Source organism: Plectropomus leopardus, chromosome 19 (assembly GCF_026936395.1).
Source record: "Plectropomus leopardus strain MGB_pleo_1.0 chromosome 19, ASM2693639v1, whole genome shotgun sequence".
Lineage (NCBI taxonomy): Eukaryota > Metazoa > Chordata > Actinopteri > Perciformes > Serranidae > Plectropomus > Plectropomus leopardus.
The window spans coordinates 9,591,432-9,611,703 of NC_142194.1; the positions used below are offsets into that span (position 1 = coordinate 9,591,432).

Sequence of the window (20,272 nt, forward strand, 5' to 3'; positions counted from 1 at the left end):
TTTGTCCGTCCGTTCACGTAAGCGCGCGTGTAAAGGTCACTTCAAGCGAGGCCGACCACTTGTCTACGCCATGCACAGATTGTTGGATAGATATCGAGAACACTTGCGGACAAACCGTTATTAGCTGGACAACCTGCCTCAAGGCTTAAAATAAATAAATAAATATCGTAAACGAGCTTCGCTACCAATTACGTCTAAGAGCCACTCCTCAATCCTATTCACAACCTACAATCACTCATTCACCCAGGACCCTTCACGGTCTATTCTTGGCCAGACAGAGAGAAGAGAAAGGGCAAAATCTGCTACTTGGCTTTAAGCACATTTTCCATCCAGATTATTGCTGCTCAATACTTTTCAAAAAAAGAAAAAAAAATCCATTTCCCCCTCTTCCTTTGGCTGCTCGATACTTATGAAAATCCAATTTGGCTCCTTCTTTTCTTTCTTCCCTCCACAATTCGTGCATTTTCACCCACTCAAAGTGATTAGTGATCTGTGGGTATCGTTTCCAGGGAGAATGATAGCTGTGTTTTATGGAGGAGGGGAAAGGTCCAGGGCTCCCCATCAGGGCTGATGTCCCTTTGCAGAATGACTGGGCTGGGAGGGCAGACAGGAGCACCGCTGTCCCTTTGCAGATACAGGCAGTTGCTCTTCATCACAGGAGAGAAGACGACTCACTTTATCTCTCCCTCGCTTCCTCTTTCCCTCTCTTCTCCCTCTATCATTCATTCCTTTAGCTCCTCTCTCACAGGCACAGCCGCTTTTTCTCCATTTCTCCGGCACACACGCGCGCGCGCACACACACACACACACACACACACACACACACACACACACACACACACACACACAAGCACGCACAAGCAGACACACATACTATATATCTTTCTAAGGCACCCCCCCTCCCCGCACCCAATCCACCCCCTCAAAGAAACTCATTTCAGCTTTGCGGGCTCCTCAAAAAGCCTCTTTACGCTGAGCTAACCTAAGCTAGGCTTCGTCTGCACCATTTGACAGCCTTTACTCCTCAGTATGCAGAGCAAACACACACACACACACACACACACACACACAAGCACACAGAGCTTTTTATGTGTACAGTTTCTGAAAGAGACTTCAAAGGTTTTTAAAAAATAAAAGAATCAGCCCCAGTTCTACGTTCAGCCGATCACAATCCAACATCCGTACTAGTGAGGGCATCCACTATACACAAATACACTGAATACATTGTGTAATAATGCTCGAAACATATGTTAATACAAGTCAGTCCTTAAGTAGGTGATTTAAAATGCTGAGCATAAGCCAGATGAAGCAATTAAATTTTCACTGCCACCTGGATGATTCATGCCAGACATTTTAAGGCAGAAACTCCAGCACTCGGAGCAATCAAAACACAGCAAAGATAGAAATATACATATCAGAATAGAGATGTCTCACTGTGATAGGTGGCTGAAGACAGCATTTTTGCTCCATTCAAGATATTTCTATCCGCCAGCTACGATGAACATTTCATTAAATAGCACCAAATACGTGGCGGCCCTGTCACAATGGGAGACAGCCGCCATCATGTCCTCTCCCATCCAATCAAAGAGCACAATAGACGCAGATCAGCCTGTCACGGCCAGGCCTGTCTTTATGTGGGTCAATCAGTGTATTCATCAGCAACATGCAGAGCCGTCCAATCCAGTGGCACCTACCTTCAGATTTCTCAAAAGGCACCGTGGGCCGGAGCTCCGATTCATTCGCACGCATGCACGCTCACTTTGAGCACGCTCGCACACACACATGCATCAACAGCTTACCTTACCAAAAATGAAACATTCCGATTTAATGGCAACCGAGAAATGAGAACTTGAAGCCGAACGGCTCTAAAGGTCTACATTACCATACAGACAAGAGCCTGTCAACACATTCAACTTCAAAACCACCAGCCCATTAGCCATACATAGAAAATAATCAAATAATTAGGGGGGCGGGGGGTACCTCTGAGTTTTCCTAAATTCACAGAGGGTGGTGTCCCAAACAGTGAGAGAGAGGGCAGAAACAAAGGAGGAAAAAAAGGAGAAAGAGGGCAAGAAGAGAGAGGTGGTGAGATTGCGAGTGAGATTCAAAAGGCAGAACAGTGGCATTTGTTTTTGGGGATCTGATCAAAAACACTGGACAACTTGGGAGTAGAGTAGAGTTGATTTTCGGTTCTGCTGGTCCGGTCCGGTGTAAGACCTTAAACAGGTTTGATTTTATGCAAATGTGCTGAACCGGGATCTGTCTTTATGACAAGTTCTGGCAAATTAAAAAGACATCAGCAACCTATGCAGTGCTAAATCCAACGTGGACTGCATTATTAATTATTATTAAGTATGACACTGTGAATAATATAATATTATGTTTATAAACATTATAACAGAGCCACTAGTGTCAGACAGGCTATGTGCAATTTACTGCCAAGCCAAGGCTGGTGACACATACAACAACATTTTGGATTTGAAGCAGATGAAAGAGGTGTTTTTCTAACTGCAACTTTTGCCGGACGGTGTGTTTCTATTTACTGTTGTCACTCGCTTTGAAAGCACTGTGATGGACAAGGTGCGGCTGATTCATGTTGTATTGAGAAATTATCTACATGATACTTTCTTGTTTCACTATCATAACCTAAATAAGGTGTCAGCTTGCAGGAGAGAGATCATTGGAGAGCTAAAAGTTTTTCGTAAACGGCAAACAAGTTAAGGTTAGGTTACTTGCTTCTGCTGAAATTGTATGTCATTTTTAGTAAATATCAAAAATTAATAGTGTGTTCTATTTTAGAAAGTGCCATAACAAAAGTAAAAGGATAGCAACTAGCCCGCTCACCAGTCTTCAGTAGCTGATAGCTATGTTGTTTGTTTAGATGAAGTAACGGAAGTGCATATTAAATGCATTCATTGAGGACAGAGAGCTCTGATGCTACGCCATAGCCAAACGCTAATTTCTGTTGGAACACAGTGTCAAATTCAATATATCCGTCCGGTTCAGTGTTTGGCTTAATATCAAACCGGTTTGCGAATTTTTACACCAGCCCAACCGTACTTGGGGTTGAAGGTAACAGAATTACTTTCATACACATCTGCTCAGAATCACGTTTCTGCCAATGTATGAGCAGCAGCCTATGTGAGGAGCAGCGACGGCAGAGCGAGAACATGCTAGAAGCCGATAAAAAGCCATGAATGAATGTGGAGTGTTCCTGTGAAAACTGCCACAGTCGTTAACGCAAACCGTGGTGTAAAAGCACACATGCTCACATATGTGTAGATCATGCACGCACACCCACTCAACACTCCCATTCCATCAATCAAACTCTTGCACGCAGATGAAAGAAAATGAAATGAGGTGGAAGAGTAAAGACCAATTCAAACCATCCATGGAGGCAGTCGGTCAGTCGGCTCCATTTCCATGACCTGGAGCCCTGCCAAGTCTAACCCAGCCAAGCACCGTCAAGCCGCAGCCGTGTAAACCCTTCCATTATCCCCCTCCCACATCAGCAGCCATGATTATACTTTATATCCCAGCAGAAGTTGCTCTCAGGCCTCGTCTACAAGAAACTAAAAAATTATCTTTAAGGCCATATTCCATTTATTATTATGTAATTGCTCCACTGCAAATGTCCATTTCAGTTTAAATTAAAACTGAAATTCTTGATGAGACCAAATGGGACCGTTTTAAAATAAAATCTCAATTACAGGGGAGAGAAAAAACTGACCTTAGTTCAGTGCCTAGAGAGACAACTTCCTCCCGCGCCACATGGCGATGAAGTGAGGGAAGGATACAGGGAGTTGTGAGTGTAGGGGTGAGGAGGTAAGGGGGGGGTGGATGGTATAGCAGAGGACAACAGGAAGTGAGGTAAGAGGAGGCCATACCTTGGTCGCCAGCCATCAGGTGTGCCAGACCTTAAAGGAAGACAAGAGCACAGTCAGCACAGCAAAGGATCATGGGGCGTGAAGTGTGTGTGTGTGCATATATGTGTCTTTGTGATACAGGGGGTTGTCAATGACATGCTGGTGAAGGCTAACTGTGTAAAAGTGTGTGTGCAAGCCCTTTAATTATTCAAAATGTCTAAAAGATGAACTGGCTTTGAAGACACTTACTCATCCTAGGCTGCGATCCTAACGCACAAACAGGTATGCACACAGACGTCTGCACACAGCCATGAGCTGGGGTCATATACAGTACAGCGTTTGTGTGTGCCTACGTTTTGTCTCTGTAACCTTGAGGCAAGAGCCACTTCAGATGATTGCACATGGGATGTAGAACTTACCAGATGTCAGCAACCAACCCCTACATAACCACACAAGACCAACATACATTAACGCTGGCTACCTTGAACTGTATTTCTACAATAGAAAATGTAACATGAAGGCCAGAAAGAAGAATGAAGAGGACAAAGCTGAGGAGAAAACTGAGCTGAGGGGAACATAAGACGATAGAGCTAAAGACGAAAGTATAAGAACATGGAAAAGAGGGAATCAGATAGAAAAGATGTTTGAATAAAGAGCAAGAAGAGAAACTTAAAAAAACAGACAGACATAGAGGGAGCTGAGAGAAAGACAGATAGATAGAAGTGCGACCTACCTGGAGTGTAGCTGTGCTCTGGAAAGGTGTCGCGGCCGAGCGAGGAGAGAGAGAGACAGACATTCATTAACATGCATGCTAAGCCCTTGGGTTACTTACTGTACATGCACACCCGTCCAGGGTTACCGTGGTAACACACATGCAAAAGTCCACGCAAACGTCACAATGGATACCATGCTGCACTGGTAGCCAAAACTGAGGGTTGTCTACATATATATATATGTAAATATACGCTCACAGCCGCATTTAAAAAAAAAAAAAAAAAAAAAGCACAATATTTCTGTATGACTCCACATGTGTACAAATACACACATATCCACCCACACTTGTAGATAAAGAGGGTGTAGGGGGAATGTGGGCGAACATATCCTACCTGTACGTTTTGGATTCAAGAGCCGGTCACCCCAGAACTTACCTTGCAGCCGCTTCCTCTCCCCAGAGCCCCCCGACAGATAGCATGCAACATACACACATTCACACCCGCAACCTCTCCGTCACTTTTCCATACACACAGACACACTAACATTTAATATGGCAGTAATAATGAAATAGCAGGAAAATATAAAAATATGTAGGGATGGATTAGCAGTGCAGGAAGACGAGGGGCATGCATGGTCCAATACTGGGACAGAGTGTGTGTTTGTGTGTGTGTGTGTGTGTGTCGTGAGATGTGTGTTCATCTGAGTGTTTCTTCTGCCCTTGTGCTAGTAGCATGGCAGAAACAGGTGGAGCCATTAGCATGCTAACAGCAATTTGCCCTCAAGGACAATGCAAGCCAGGCCAAGCCTAACAAGCCAGGTTCACTCTCCCTTCACTGGAGGGCAGAATGGCTTAGACAGTAATTACATTTATGCATCGCCCTGCTCAAACTCTCTTCGCTACATCTCAAATTCTTATTTTTTTCCCTCCAAAACTGACACATTGGGCCTCATGCAAGCAAAGATATATGAACAATTTTTTTCTTATGTTTGCTCGTATCCACAATTTGTTCTAATTTGTTAGCAGCCCTTGATTTTTTGGATTCACCAGTGTTTTCTTATTTGCTTGTTGATGTTTTCTTATATTGCTCTTCTCTTAGGTAGGAGAACATTTTATGACTCATTGAGAGCACTCTTACCAAGATAAGACAAAAACGTCTTGTTTTTACAGACTCCAAATTGTTGCTCAGTGCAAGGAAAATTAAGTTTTACATTTGAGGGACATTTTAAAAGAATGTGTGAATAGCATATATGATCAAATTTAGATGATGTTTTAGAGTAATTATAATGACTGGATTATAAATAACCCCTTTGCAACCTGGACAAATTGGTTTAATTTCTGTCAAAAACACGGGATTAAGGTAAAGAGCAACAAAAATAATTACCCAAAAATTAGCATTAATAAAAAGTATGAGAAAATCACCTGAAAATTAGTTAAATAAAAGTAATAAAGAAAATTGTCAAGAAAATGACATAGAAAAGGTGCTTAAAAATTATTATAATTTTGTAACTGTAAATTATACATATAGTTTTTCCCTAGCTTTTTCCTCTGAGACATTTGTCTTTAGATTTATATTTTTTAAATCTACTAATCTTTGTAGTAAGTGGAACATTTCTTACCAAGATGTTCAATGCCTTTTCTTTTTTTCAATGTTTTTGAAAAAAAAACTTACCAATTTGCTTCAAGTTCGAAGGTTTAAATATTTGTGAAAGGTATCTGAAAGCAGCACAAGAAAAGTGACATCACTCCAGGTTTTAAAGGGCTAAATTTCAGGGCTAAAGAAATACTATACTTAGTGCATTAATCCCAATAACTGTAATTTCAGTTACTGTGCATCAGTGATGGAATGTAAATAAGTACATTTACTCAAGTAATGGACTGAAGTACAAATCTGAGGTATTTTTACATTACTAAGTATTTTAATCTCATGCCACTCTGAACTTGTACTTCGCTACACTGCAGAGGGAAATAATGTACTTTTTACACCACCACCATTATTTGGTGGTGGTTAACTACTTCACAAATTGAGATTTTTGCGCACATTCAAAAAAATATGAAAATATACAAGCACAACTGAAACAATTAGTTGATTAATTAGAAAATTGATTGGTGACTATTTTTATCATCATGTAAGGCATTTTTCCAGCTTCTCAAATATAACAAATGAATGAGCACTTGCTGCTTTTTCTTTTATTTATTTTGTGTTATTAACTTTATTGAGTATTTGCACACAACACAAAACCAGCCCTTACATAGAGTTTAGGGGGCATTAACTATACTAATAGATGACTTGTGATCAGGTGGGATCCATCATTGAGCACACCTGGGTAAGAGCAAATTTGGATGTTTAAGAATGTTTGGTGCATCTGGAGTTGACTTCTTTATTTTGTCTTACCAGAAAATTAAAAGAAAATTTAAGAGAACATGGCTGCATGAGGCAAAATGTTGAGCTTTGGAACAAAACCCTTTCCTCACAATGGTATGGAAGATGTAATATGATGTCTTTCAGGGGAGAAAAAAATGTTTTCAGTGTATAATAAGACTATATTACTTTTCAAATGTGTCACAAATCTGAAAAAAATATGAATAAAACTGGATCATTAGGGAGCCTTGAAGATATGGTGTAATTGTAAACGTGTACGGAAACCAGCAGTGCCACAGTCATATTACTTATTCCAAAGGATCCATTTTTTCTCCTCTTGCAAGGCATACTCATTCCGTATTAAAGATTCATAACAGACTTTTTTTCTAATTTTCAGAGGGTTATAATTTCATCTCAAAGCTTTATTGCGCAGCTTCAGTGAGGTTACGGGGTTCAAAATAGCACAATAATTTCAAGGTACCATATAAGAGATAAACCTTTATACCGACTCTGCCTGACACTTACAAAACTACTACACTCATGGATCCCCACTTCCAAAGAGACACCATATACAGACAACATTTTACAAAACCTTAGATTCTGTTAACACAGTATTTTTCTTCATTCAAAGAGGGATTTCAACCTCTGCTTTTATTCCCCACTCCCTTTGCCATATACTTAATTTCTCTCAGATACAACCTTTGAATTCTCTTCTCCGGGGTGCACCTGAAGAGAGATTTCTTTCCACGTACTATGAGGTGGTATGGGTTACTCACTGGTAGTGATATTGATGCATGGATTAGCTCAGCCTGCAGATCCTGTGGTCACTGAGCCGTCCATCTTGTCAAACCGAAATGAACAACAGTACACTGGGCCAGATTTGAAAAACATTTTATACAACACAGCTCTCCAAAAAAAATTCAAACCTTCCACAAAGAATACATCAACTGCTCAATTCTCCTCTCTGTATCTCTGAACTATTTTCAGAGAGCGAGCTCCGTGATTCAGAGCGGTCTGAGATAAGAACCAGGCATCGGAAATACTCTTAAGATCTTGTTGCACTCTGTTGTCAGTGGTTTATGTTTTTGTTAACTGTCCCCATTTGCTGATGTTTATTTCTGTTCTGAAAAGCTGCAGCTTTGCAGGAATCGCTTAAATCACTTTCCTGAGCTAATGTCCATGAATTAGCGTAATATCACCACCAGTAAGTAACCGAAGAAAAGACATAAAAGTAACCTTTTATAACCAGCCATTAAGCCACTCTCAATTTCCACCATCATCTAACCGTCATAAACCCTGCAGCAAATTCTACCTCAACTCTGAAATGTGAATCTGAGGAAGCAGAATTAAAGCTAAATTGAATGCTATATGATTTCACATGATAGCAAACAACCAAACACAGTACTGCTCAACCCATCCAAGCAGGCCTCCCAACTGTAACCATTTTATGAGACTACTATTACTAACACCGGCCACAATTGCCAAGAGAAAAGGATTTTAGCACTTGTTCTACACAGCAACACTTGGCATCACTCACAACTGAAATGTGAGTCCATTTCTAGGAATATAAAACAGCCCCTCTAAAGGTATAAGTAGCCTCTTGTTGAGCCCAGTCCAAAGCAGGTATTGTATCTAGTGAGAGCCTTTATGTAAAATGTCTGCACCTCCCATTTAGTCTGTAGAGCTGCTGTTAGGTGGTGATGTGACTAATGGTGGTGCTTGCACGCTGTGTGGATGTGTTTCTCCGTGTGTTTGCATGTTGCATGTGTTCGTGGAGGTATGTTTGCGTGTGTGTGTGTCAGTGCTGTCTGTGTCTCCCGGTGTGCCCTAACCAACAGCGAAAAACAGCAGACTGGATTAGGCCGGCTCAAATCACACGTAATTCTCAGTGCAGCAGCGAGTTTCTGCAGAGAGCTGGTCGCAGCTTCACCTGTCACTTTCTGAACGTATAGACACCACACATGCAGAGGCGAGCACAAAGGCTGCAAATAACGATCGTTTTCATCATCTATGAATTTGTCTTTAAGATTGATTTATTAATTCATTTAGTCTACGAAAATGCCAAATTAGATACTGAAAAAGGCCTGTTACCATTACCTAGCAGAGCTGTGCATAAAGGGGAACGTTCCCAGGCCCACCAGCCAGGGGACCCATGGAGGTCAGCACTAATCATGTTCATCTTAAATATAAGTAACAAAAAACACATTTTAAGCTGAATCAAAATATGCGCCATTACCTAAAACAACCAAAATAAACATTGCAGGGTTCAACATTATTGTAAAGGTCAGAAATCTACTTGCCCAAAGTTCATTTTTCTTTGCCCCTATACAAATTGTTTAATTTATTAGCTTTTATCAAATAACAACAATAACAACAAAGAGCAAAGCAAATCGCATAATATCAGGGCTGTAAACCCCTGCTCGACTGGGTGTTTGCATGCTCTTGTCTGACCAAATTCTAATAAGTTGGCTATTCTCTCTCTCTGGCATGCAGCATTACAGAGATATAACTTAAATAAAGCTATCTTGAATATGACACTGTCAACCCAAGAGTTTACTTCCATAGTGTCCAGTATGTCCGAGTTTTGGGATGTTACATTGGAGATCATGTTTATTTTTCACTCGAGGCATTCCACTTGCCTGAGCGCAGAGTTTACTTGCCCTGGGCAAGTGTTCATGTGGAGCTCTGACAGGAAAAAAAATGCATTGGTGGACACTCTGTGGCTAGCTATTTACTTAATATAGATATAACATTTAGATGTTTTTTTATCCATTGACCAATCAACTGGTTCAAAAGTAGAATTTCAGTCAACCAAGATTTTCTTTGGTTGAATACATCCTCAAGCAAAACATAGTAGGAGTTTTGTTCACATCCACTAACACCACCCAACTAAAATTTTCTCTACTCGCCACCATTTTCTTGTGACAAAAGAGATAAGAAGAAAGCAAAATGGCTCACTCCTTAGCTATTTCCATCATCACCTCAAGAAAAAAACATTGTGTTTAATCTAATCAGCCAAGTGAGTTGATAGATTTACTATGGCAAAAGAAAAATGTGGCATTTTACTTGCCCTGGGCGATTTATTGTTGCGCTCTGCAAAGTATAGTTACTTTAGTAAAATGTAGCTTGTTTCATAATGATTCCACGCCCCTGAAAATAGTATTAGTCTTTTTTTTGTGTGCACAAGTGTTGTGGAAAAAAATAGTGTACCTAAGACATTTATTAATGTAAACTACGAGAGAGAGAGCGTGCGCATGCCCAGCCATTTCTGAGGGTGGACATGTTTTCCAGAGCACATGGAGAGGTCTTAAATTTGCTGTTTTGTCTGACCAACAATCCAAAACTGCAAAATCCAAATCTCAGGAGCTGCAGTTTTTGATGAAGGTAAAATGTGTCACAACATACAGTTTTAAATGAAGTATTAAATCATATTCCAGATGACGTTTGTTTCGTACAGAGCCTAGTGAAAATTACATCATCATCATCATCATCATTTTTATACTGTTTACAGTGAAAACTAAATGCAAGAATGACTGTTCCCGCTAAAATTGTGATTTAAATCACAATATCTATCAAAAAAACGTATTGTGATTTGTTTTGTGTATCATCCCTACTTCAGATAGCTTAGAATGTTCAACCATCAGTCCAAAAGTCAAAGATATTCAGTTAACTATCAAATATGACAAAGAGAAGCATCAAATTCATTCATTCATTCATTCATTTGGAAAGCTGGAACTAACACTGATCAATTTTCTCACAAGCTACCTTCCCCACCTGCTTGGAAAATTAAGACCACTGGTTATTATCGCCCTAAGGATGCCTGTCGTACATAAACACACACTCACCACCACAAACACGTAAATACAGTAGATCTGTGTGGCAGACGTGATGCCTGAAGTCACTATGAGCTGAGGCAGCTGCACGGAGTCTGGAAGGGGGGAAGCTGGAGCTGAGCAATGGGGGTAGAAAGGAAGGGGAGGAAGAGCAAGGACGGAGAAACGCTCCTGGCATGAGGTCTCCCTATTAGTCCTGTCTCCATGGAAACCTAGGCCATCCTACTGCCCAGTAAATGCTAGGGTGTGATATGGTGGGTGGCTTAAGGGAGGTGCAATGCTGACAGCGGCGCTGGGTGGGGTGTGAGGTTAGGTTGGTGACAAACAGAGACCACTCAGCCATTTTTTGCAGATGTATTTGCGTTATCAAAATATCAATCGCCGAGGCAAAGCTGAGAGGTGTCTGTGGCGCCGAAAAAGGGGAGAAAAAAAAAAAAGGAGTTGAGAGCGCTATTGATTAAGAATGCAGATTTGCTCTTGAATGAACTGAAGCAAATCTGGCGACACACACAACCGAGCAGGGGGAAATGAAAGCATTTGCAGTACTGGCCATAACAAGGTAGCTCAGTTCATTAAGCAGCTGTTTCGTTTTTGTAATGGCCATCATTACAGTGCCCTGTATATTGGCACTTATTGACCAAAGGCTTGTTTGACAGTATTAAGGGAGGGCGTTCTTGTCGAGATATTAAATCATTTGAAAACTGAGCAAATTGGCCTAATTTCTTTCGAAAACATGGGAAGAAGGCAGAGAGTAAGTTAAGACATTACCCACAAAATGAACAAGAAATTTATGAAAAAAAAGACAGACAGAAAGAGAGAAAGAAAGAAGGAAAAGAGAAATACAATAATTTTCTGTGACATTGTTTAAAACATGTAATTATGGTAATTATAAATACAGTAGTAGTTAGAATAATTTTGCTTAGCTTTTTTATAAGATAATATTGGAACATTATCGGTATTGACACTTACTGGCTTTAAAATAAAATATAGTAATTCTGTTGATATCAAAAAATGGTATTTATTTTTTATATTGACAAAGTGAACGTGTGCAAAATATCGGTCCTTAGTTAAAGTATTTCTTTTATTTCTACAATTAATGAATATTACATGCAGTGAAAAGCATTGTATTTTATTTGTTCATCTGATGGAGGGCCATCACAATAAGAGTATGTATAATATGATGTTGATTCTACTACAGAAGAGACTTGATAAACACTAAAATAGGGTGTGGAAGAAAGTGGATATACCGATATTGGTATTAGTTATTGGCCCAATGAGAAGTTATATAATGGGAAAAAACTCCAATATTGTGCCTCCCCAACATTTTTTCCCTTGCTTTTTTCTTTTATAAAATATCATTTAATTGCAACAGTTCTTACCAAGTTGCTCATGGCCTTTTTTACCATATATTTTTTTAAGAAATTGAGCCAATTTGCTGTGGTATTTAGGGTTTAAATACTTGTGAAAGGTGTCTGAAAGCAGCACAAGAAAACTGATGTGGCTTCAGGTTTCATAAGGTTAAGTCATTTGTGAAACAGCATTTTTTCTTTTTCCCTCTTGCACATAAAATTTTTATTTTTATATCAGGCTGTTTATTGTCCCAGTTCTTCATATTTATAAAGTACCACTGACAGGACACTATTTCCTCTTTTATAATGCATAAGTACACATACTACACACGCTCACACATACACAAACGGAGCATCTTAACGGGCTGCAAGCTGCTCAAATTAATGGCAAGCGATAGATTGTATACACTTCATTTCAACAGCCAATGTATTGTACCTGTGAAGGCCATCTAGAATCAATGCAAATCCATTAACACAGGCAGCCAGGTGTCAGCCATGTAACAACCAGTGATTTCCAGCCTCTTAGCCTAGTTCCAATTAAACTCTCTCAACACGAGCCAACAGCAACGTCCATACTGGATCTATATGTTGATTGTGTTTTGCCAAACACACCAACTGAGCCCATCAAGGCTCTAACACTGCCAGCCAGGTGACGGTTTCAGGAATTTGTCTCCAGACTCTTGAGCTTGACAGCCTGACTGCAGCTCAGAACAGCTGTTCTCAAGCTCTCAGCTTCACTAAACTGACTGCACTTCTTGGGAGGGGGCTTAGCTCTGAGTTCTGGAGGTACATACTAAATTAGGAGTCATTGGAAGCCATAAAAAAATCAATATCAAGCATAATCAGTATGCATGTCTTGCACTGTTTGTGAAGGCTGCTGGTCCATACAGCTGCCTTCCAACTGAAGGCAGCTGTAAAAGTGTGAATGAAAAATAGATGTCTACACTGGAGGTCCTGGTGTTTGGAGTTGGAGGTAATTTGGAGAAATGGATCCGCAACATTAACCCTTTTCAAACCTGAGCAATTTGACTTGGCTTCTTTCAAAACCATGGGAAGAAGGTGACAAGCAACTTAACAAAAAATGGCCCAGAAATTGGCTAGAAATTGGTAAAAAGTTACAATTAAGTTAAAATTATCTGAAAATAACAAACAAACAAACAAAAATAACCTTAAAGAGTGCTAAAAAATGCATTTTTTCTGTGAAATAACTTTAAATATATCATTATAAGAATTATGGATGCGCAATATTGGATTTGTTTTTGCCAATATCCAATACGCCAATATACAACAACTCATTTGGCCAATACAATTATATATACAACTCCCCTCCTAATTTTAGTGATCATCAAGTCTCTTCTGTAGAGAAATTAACATCATATTATGCAGACTCTTATCATGATGGCCCTCCATCAGATGGTGACCTAAAATTCAATGCTTTTCAAGGTATGTAATATTCATTCATGTGCAAAATGAGAAAAATAATTTAAGTTAGGGTCAATTTTTTGTACATCTTCACTTCCTCAATTTTTAAAAAATATATCTTTGTTGTCATATCGTAAAAAATCAGCATGTTGGCTGATGTGGATATTTCAATTCAAGGCAATATCTGCCAATATCAATGATGTGAATTTTTTTTTAAATTGAGAAAGTGGAAATGTACAAAACATACATATTACAATATATATTATTGTGTGTCCCTATTAAGAATTATAAAAGTAGTTTTCTGGATTTTTTTTCTAGTTTTTTGATAATATTTCATAATCCCCCCAACTTAAATTTAAAGCAATTTTCTAGCCAAGTTGCTTGTTATGTTTTTCCCCATGTTTTTGACAGAAATCAAACCAAATTTCTCAAGTCTCAGAGGTTTAAATGCATGTGAAAGGCGCCTGAATGCAGAACGAGAAAACTGATGTCGAGATGTTAAAGGGTTAACTGTGTGTGCATGTGTGTGTATTCATGTGTGTGTATGTAAAGGATGAGATGTATATGATGGGTCAGCATGGTTCTGGGCCTTACCTTCGCTGCAGTCGTTGCCTTGGTAACCGGTGTCGGAGCAGTCGCAGACGGCCTGGTCGTTGACCACGCTGCACACCCCTCCGTTCTGGCACTGGTGATCCGGCCCACAGCCAGCCGTTACTGTGACGCCCTCTGAGCTGTCCAATGTTGCCAGTGAGCCGTTGATGCTCACCGCCGTGATCCAGCCACGGAAGGCAGGGTGTTCCCGTACTGAAGGGGACGTGAGGCGTAGGGGCGAGGAGTGGAGCTCTGGTGTCACCCCGCCCATGTACGTGTGGCTGAATACTGTCATGTCTCTTCTCTTGCTCTTCACTTCCGCCCATCCTTCAAGTCGCCCATCCACCTCCAACGAGGTGTTCCTCCAGTCCCGTTTGACACGCACTGCATGCCAGCGTCCATCACTCACCGCCACACCTGATTGCAGCTCTGCCGGCTCAGCGCAGAAGATGGAGAAGCGCAGGCGGAGGTGGCCGTGGAGAAGCAGCAGCTCGAGGAAGTCGCAGAAGCCCTCGTCATCCAGGTAGAGCAACAGGCCCTCCTGGCTGTGAGTCCGCAGGCTGAAGCTCAGCACACTTTCGCAGCAGGCGTTCCACACTGGGAACCGCCCCCACTGGCTGGACACGCCTCCAAACTCCAGGACCTCCCCTTGAGCCTGGCCCCCCACGCTGCACAGGCACAGCCCCAGGAAGAGCAGGGGGGCTGCCGCCCAAACACACACCGCCATCACACTCATACACACACTCGCTCTCACACTCACACACACACGGGAGGAGATAGAGGCTAGAGTTGGGGTGTTCCCTCTAGCCTACCGCTCATGGTGACAACTGTAGGGCCCTTCGAAGTACACTTTCTATGTATCTCAGCTGTACCCTGCTTTCTTAGTAGGGCTCTTTACAAGTCGAGGGCCCCTACACCACACAGCTCCAATAAGGGAGAGGGTCAAACAGCAGCTCCCTCCGTCCTCTCAGCACACTTGGGGAGTCTTCTTTCGCCTTGTTTGCGTCTTCTCTGATATGTTCAATGTCCTCTCTCCATTCAGTCTTTCATTCTTCACTTCTGACATATGCGATTCCAGGTGTGTGTATTTTCATGTACATCTGTGTGAGTGTTAGATAAGTGACGAATAGGATGTGAACTCCATCTTTGTGCCCTAGATAGGGCCTTATCCCCCATGAAGGCAACTCCCCACGGAGTATGAGTGTGTGTGTGGGTGTGTGGCTCACACATTGGAAATGGAGAGAAATGACACCGTCATAGCAGAATATTTCTCTCCACCCTCCTCCCTGTCTTAGTAGGGCAAGACTTAAAGTGTGTGTGGGCAAATACGTGTGTTTGTGTGTGTGTGTGTTGCCTATATGTGTGTGTGTGTGCGAGTGAGGTATGTGTGTCTTTCACTGCCACGTCATCACTCTCTCCAGCGACCTACAGAGAGAACAGAGACGGCACAATCAACCAGGGTCACACACACACACACACACACACACACACACACACACACACACTCACACAGACACACACGTAAACACACATGCACAAACTCTCTCTCTCTCTCTCTCTCACACACACACACACACACGCACGCACGCACGCACGCACACAAGCCAAGCCCGGTATTATTCTCAAATTACTCTCTCTCATGCATTTTGAGCACACACACAAGGAGGAATCACAGTCACATTACACATTTAACAGGCTCAGATCAAGACTGTTTATGAAGATGCTGAACATATTTTAATAAAGCCAGATTTTCATCTCCATATAGCCCACACACTAGCGACTTAATCTAAACTAATACAGTGTAGGCACGCGCATACATAGACATACTTAACCCTTTGAAACCTAGAAATACTGGCCTAATTTATTTAAAAACATGGGAAGAATGCAATTAGCAGTTTAGGAGGGAATGACCCAGAAAATAGGAGGAAATTAATGAAAAGGACAAGGAAATTACATCAAAATTAGAAAAAAATCAAATAAATAAAATATATGAGTGTAAAAAAAACCCTGAAAAAGGCTAAAAATTTGATTTTTTCTGTAAAATAATTTTAAACATAAGCCTAAATGTATATTTACAAATTTTCCCAAAGCTATAGGTTTTTTTGTTTTTTTTAAATATCTTAAATCTATTAATTTCTTGCAAAGCTGCTCATTGTCCTCTTCCCTATGTTTTCAAAATAAAACAAACCAATTTGCTCAGTGTTTAAAGATTTAAATACTTTTAGAAGCGTCTGGATGCAAAAAAAAAAGTCATGTCAAGCCAGGTATCAAAGGGTTAAACAGCACCTCCTCAGTAGAGCTCCCATCATGCCGCAGGAGATTTTATAAGGTGGCATACCTGCGACTAACGTCATAAAACATATTTTTTAACCACTTTTGAGACTTGACAGTATTATAAACGAGAGACATTAACTGACGACGCTTGTTTACAGTTTATTTTTTGAATTAGGCTAAAAACGGTCGGCGGTGGCCACCTCGCGCCACCGTCAAGGATTCTGTTAGCTACATCACAAAGAGCGGGAGCAGCACCGCGCGCGCTGCGGCGGATGACTCAAACCGCCTCGCTTTATCGAATTAACGGCTCCGGAGCTCCGTTTCTGACAACATTCACACACACAATGTAACAAACACTGGCTGAAAATGAACACACACACACACACACAGAGTCGGTGTCACGTAGTTTCTTCTCCGGGAATCTTTGAAGAGCGGCGACATCACAGTTATTGATAGACGGGGTGAATGAATGCGGTTGAAATATCGATTCTCGATTTGCGGCCATACCTCCTCACCATTTTTTCCTCTCCTTTCCGCGCCCGCTACTTGACTACACCTCAACACCTGCGCCTTAACTACAGCTTTACGGTTTTGATTTACATTTAAAAAAAACTGCAATGGTGATGTGACAGCCTCGCCCCGGTAAATAAAACACAACAGCGGGTTTTTCCTCAACACAGGCTCACACAGAAAGAGAAAGAAACCGACCTACCTCGCGCACATCCTGTGGTTCCGTGGCAACAGTGCGGCGCGCGACTCATCGATTTCCCTTCCCATTTGAAAAGAGCCTCAAAGCCAGGAGAGAGGGGAGAGCACCCGGAGCAGCCTGGCGGTAGATAGAGCCGGTCTACCGGACAGGGACAAAATTATCACAGGCTCGCCTCCAGGCGACAAGGTGCTATTGCTCTACCCCTCGCGCGCGCTCTCTCTCTCCTTCTCGAGCTCTCCTTCCTTCTCTCGCGCTCTCTCTCTCTCTCTCTGTCTGACTCAATATCTCTCTCTCTCTCCGTCCTCTTGAGGAGGAAAAGGTGCAGTCTGATGCTCTCCGCGAGACTCGGCAGAGGGAAAGTCACGTGGTCGCGAGAGAAAGTGTGTGTATGTGTGTGAGGTAGCGGGGATGGGCGGGGCCGCGCGCTGCTGCAGCACCTTGGACAGCGCGCACTCACCGCCCGCACGAAACAGAAACGCAATTACCGGAGGCAGAAAATAAGGCGAGAACCGGGGTAGATCCGAATGATTAAATCCGTGAGTGACAGTGACGATGGCCTTTACCTCTCTCGTGCTACAGGCGCGAGTGTGAGGAAGTCAGCGATTCAGTGAAGAGTGTGAGTGTGAGTGTGTGTGTGTGTGTGTGTGTGTGTGTGTGTGTGTGTGCTGGGGGGGGGGCAAGAACAAATGAAATGGAAACAGAGAAAGGCCGTCTCAATTTACAAATCTGTCTGTTTCTGTTTCTCTCACACACATCCACACATACAGAACACACACTTCATTTGCCTGAACAGACACAGACACCATTCTGGATGGGCGAATACACTTTAAGACCAATTGTGGTTGGAGAATTGGTCTACTACTTGTCATGGTTTGGGTAGCGGTGTATTGGTAGTTGATAAGGTGGGTGTACTACTTGGTAGATCGGTAGGTTATCAAGGAGGAATTTGGGTATTCACATTCCAGCGGCTTTTTGCCTTGGGGCCACTTAGGCAAAATGACAGAAGGCCAGGAGCCAGTTGCAGCAGACCCGTGCATGTTTCTAGGATTTTAGGACATTTTAGGGCGTTTGTAAGATTTCAGGACATTTCTAAGATTTTTGGAAGTTTCTAGGATTTTGGGACATTTACCAAATTGTAGGACGTTTCTGGGATTTTGGGACATTTCTTGGATTTTAGGACATTTCCAGAATTTTGGTAAATTTCTAGGATTTTAGAACATTTCTAGGATTTTGGGACACTTATAGGATTTTAAATATATAATTAATAAAATTATAAACATAAATATATTTTTCTGGACTTTTGTTTCTTGGATTACATCTTTTTGAGTATATATAATCCCACTTTAAACTAATTTTTAGATGTCATCTTTTGTTTTTTGGGGGTTTTTTTGCAGCTGGCTGGACATTTCTTGCCAAGTTTCCCCTATGTTTCCTGTGATTTTTGACAGAAATCAAGACATTTTTCTCTCAGGTTTCTCAGGTATTAAAGAATTCATGGGGCGCTAATTCGTAGTATATCAGGTGAACTGTTGTGTGCACATTTTTATAGGATATCATACAAACTGTTCTGTGAGAACATGTTGCTACAATACACCATTTTCTGTATGTTTCAGATTTTTTTGAGTGTGGGGAAAAATTAGGGGGGTGGGGCCCTAGGTGGCTCCCATGTTGCCTCTAGGATGATCCTCCAATGGTGGAGACTGTCTGAATGATATATTAATGCCAGTGGTTTTGGAATAAGATGTTAAACAATCATATAAGGGTGGAATGTCAAGTGTCCACATACTTTTGGCCATATAGTGTATGATATCCAACTGGTTTACACATGATGTTTGTGTCTGTCTGTACAGTGTAGGTGATTCTTGTGAGGTTCATGTTGCGTCAGGCAGCAGAAATGTACACTATGTGCAACTATTATGAAATATACACACACTTTTGTGCATACACACACGCACACACACACACACACACACACACACACAACACACAACACACACACAGATTCTTTCCAGCCTGTCCCAGGGAGGGACTCCAGCTGTGTGAGGCCCAGCTCAGAGGTGCTCTCCCTGGGCTCCCTCAGCCAGCTGCTTCTGCTCTTCCTCTCTCTCTAAATCTACCTTCTCTCTCTTAGTCTGTACGTCTGTCTCTGACGAGCTTGCACATCTGGTTTCCTCCTTTTACTCTGCGTTAACACTCACCTTCACTGAGTGCCGGAGCTGAAGGAGGAGGAGTAGTAGAGCTAGAAAATCGACAACTGAAGGCTGGGGGCCTCCTGTAAAAAGAACATCCCTGACCTGATCAGAGATGCTGATTCAAGATGCACTCTACAGAAACAATGAATGGAGCAGCATTCAGCGTATAACGGTGTGCTGCGACACATACACGTACATCACTCCTGGTTTTGTACAGTAGTTGTCGTCTTGTCTGTTTGCAGCGGATTGTACAGTCTGTTTGGTGCTATATATTTTGCTCCGGCAAAAGCAGGCAACTGGCAGAGAGGCAGCTTTAATGTTTAACCTCCGTATATCGTATAACCGCACAGCTGGAACATGTGGCCACACAGCTGTAACATAAAGGCTAAAACTGATTCGAGCAACAGATATTACAGTGAAATGGGTTGACCACAGAGACCAGCGCTGGGATAAGCATGCAGTTGTGCAGATGTTGTCCTGTGCTCTTGTGTGTGAGGGGAGTGTTCGAGAGGGAAGTGGGGAGAATGAGACTGGGAGGAGGGGGAGTTACTATGGAAACTATCTCAACATCAGCACCTGGTTTCCAATTGGACTGACCACCACCACCATCACTCCTCAAACCCCTTTACCCATCCACTCCCCCTTCTCTCTCCCTCCCCCCATCCAAGGGCCAGGCTGACCTTTTGGACCAAATGGCATTATCAAATAATAACGTTTTCCATCTTATCCCCGTGCAAGGAAAAACACCACGGAAAATTCTGGTGGAAACACGTTTTCAGCATAGAGATACATGCAAACTAAAGGGGAACATTTTGAGATTAATTGCTGTTCTGACACTATTTATTTAATTTAATATTTAACACTTAATACAGTGAGATGTTTATTCTAAACTTAATACACTGCAATAGATCTCAATCTTATCAGGTAACTTTTGTGTTTTGAGCCATGAATGCGTATTTTTC

The 20,272-nt window shown here is 41.8% G+C and overlaps 1 protein-coding gene across 13 annotated transcripts in view; it reads right to left on the minus strand.

The window, feature by feature from the left end:
- nrxn1a (neurexin 1a) overlaps positions 1 to 20,272 on the minus strand; it is a 91,808-nt gene that overhangs the window by 65,393 nt on the left and 6,143 nt on the right. For 3 of the 13 annotated variants that reach the window (XM_088070487.1, XM_088070489.1, XM_088070484.1), the window contains exons 1-4: positions 17,122 to 17,479; positions 14,139 to 15,560; positions 4,600 to 4,617; positions 3,888 to 3,917 (exon numbers count right to left, since the gene is read on the minus strand). In XM_088070487.1, the coding sequence (XP_087926613.1) occupies positions 3,888 to 3,917; positions 4,600 to 4,617; positions 14,139 to 14,871 (781 nt within the window). In that variant the 5' untranslated portion in view covers positions 14,872 to 15,560; positions 17,122 to 17,479. Of the gene's footprint in view, positions 1 to 3,887; positions 3,918 to 4,599; positions 4,618 to 14,138; positions 15,561 to 17,121; positions 17,486 to 20,272 lie in introns of those variants that run through there. The other 10 variants (XM_088070492.1, XM_088070490.1, XM_042507602.2 and 7 more) reach the window with 8 other exon arrangements.